General features: G+C 61.8%; 1 protein-coding gene across 1 annotated transcript in view; it reads left to right on the forward strand.

Moving 5' to 3' along the window:
- Positions 1 to 757: 757 nt before the first annotated feature.
- LOC104469822 (myotubularin-related protein 5-like) overlaps positions 758 to 1,292 on the forward strand; it is a gene marked incomplete at both ends in the record, with an annotated part of 13,278 nt that continues 12,743 nt past the window's right edge. Inside the window, 1 exon segment of the mRNA XM_010084528.1 lies at positions 758 to 866. Coding sequence (XP_010082830.1) covers positions 758 to 866 — 109 coding nt within the window.

Genomic DNA, 1,292 nt, shown 5'->3' on the forward strand with positions numbered 1-1,292 from the left:
AGGTCTCGGCTGTGCTGCAAGCCCCTTTATCCCCCCAGAATCCGTCCCCTTTCCCTTCTCCCAGCTGCATTGCAGCCGGTGCAGAGCAGAGAGCCCCACGGCACCATGTCCCCTGTCAGCCCTCCATCCATCCCGGGCACGGCATTGCGCTGAGCGGGGAGGCTGGGCGTTGGGAGGCTTCCAGAAAGCTGCGGTGCAAACTCTGCCGTCCCTAGAAAGGGCCACGTGCGTGCTGGGCTTTTGTTAGGGGCCAGTGGTGGTGACCAAGGCGCTGCGGTGACTCCTGCGGGACGCTGGCACCCTGCTCGCCCCATCTTTGGGAGTGGGGATGCTGCTGACCCCCGTGGCCCACCGGGGAGGGGGATGCAGATCGCAGAGCGGGGCTGTTTGCACATCTCCCGGGCAGGACAGCTGAGACAGCTGGGCCATTGTTGCTGCCAGCTCCCGTCGCACTGTTTCCACGCTGGCGTGCCATACCCCCAGGCTGCAGAACGGCTTTTTGTATTCCAAAGAAAGCGTTCTTTTGGAGTTAAAGTGCTCCGCTGGAAACCTTTCCATCGGTCAGACTTGGATTATAACTCCAGGGCCAGGGAATGATTACAGTCAGTGGCCACGAGCCCACAGAAACCTCGCATGGCCTCAGGGCATGCACGTTGGAAGGGTGGGGAGTGCCAGGAATCACCCCCCAGCCCCTGGCGGGGTGACCAGCTGCCGGTGTGGAGGACGGTTCTGCAGCGATGCTCTTTTTTGGTTGCAGTTTCACGTACGTGCCCATCTTGCCTGCACAGCTCCTGGAGGTCCTGAGCACACCGACACCCTTCATCATCGGCGTCCACTCCATCTTCCAGTCCGAGACGCAGGAGCTGGTGAGCATCCCTGTGCCCTGTCCCTCGTTCTGGGAGCAGAATCGCTCCAGGGAAGAAGCGGGGATCGCATGCCAGCCACCCCAGAGAGCAGCAGACATTCTCTGGAGTGTGCCCAGGGCTGGGCACGGCAGCTCGCCCAGGTGCTGTTGGCTCAGGCCAGCCCGGGCTGCGAGCCAGACGTGCCGCTGGAGCCAAGCAGGGCTGGCCAGGACGCGGGGGCACACCAACGGCCGGGGTTAGCCGGGGATATGATTCTGAACCGCGGCTGGCAGCACTGGTCCGAGAGGCTATGTTGGCACTTGTGAAAGTGAATTAAATCGAAGTGTAATGAATCTGACAGAGAGCAAAACAAGCTTCTGTGCAGCCTCCTGAGCAGATGGCAGCGTGCTGATGTGGTTAGGCAGGGGGGTCTGTTGGGGGTCGGTG

Source organism: Pterocles gutturalis, unplaced genomic scaffold, assembly GCF_000699245.1.
Source record: "Pterocles gutturalis isolate BGI_N339 unplaced genomic scaffold, ASM69924v1 scaffold390, whole genome shotgun sequence".
Classification (NCBI taxonomy): domain Eukaryota; kingdom Metazoa; phylum Chordata; class Aves; order Pterocliformes; family Pteroclidae; genus Pterocles; species Pterocles gutturalis.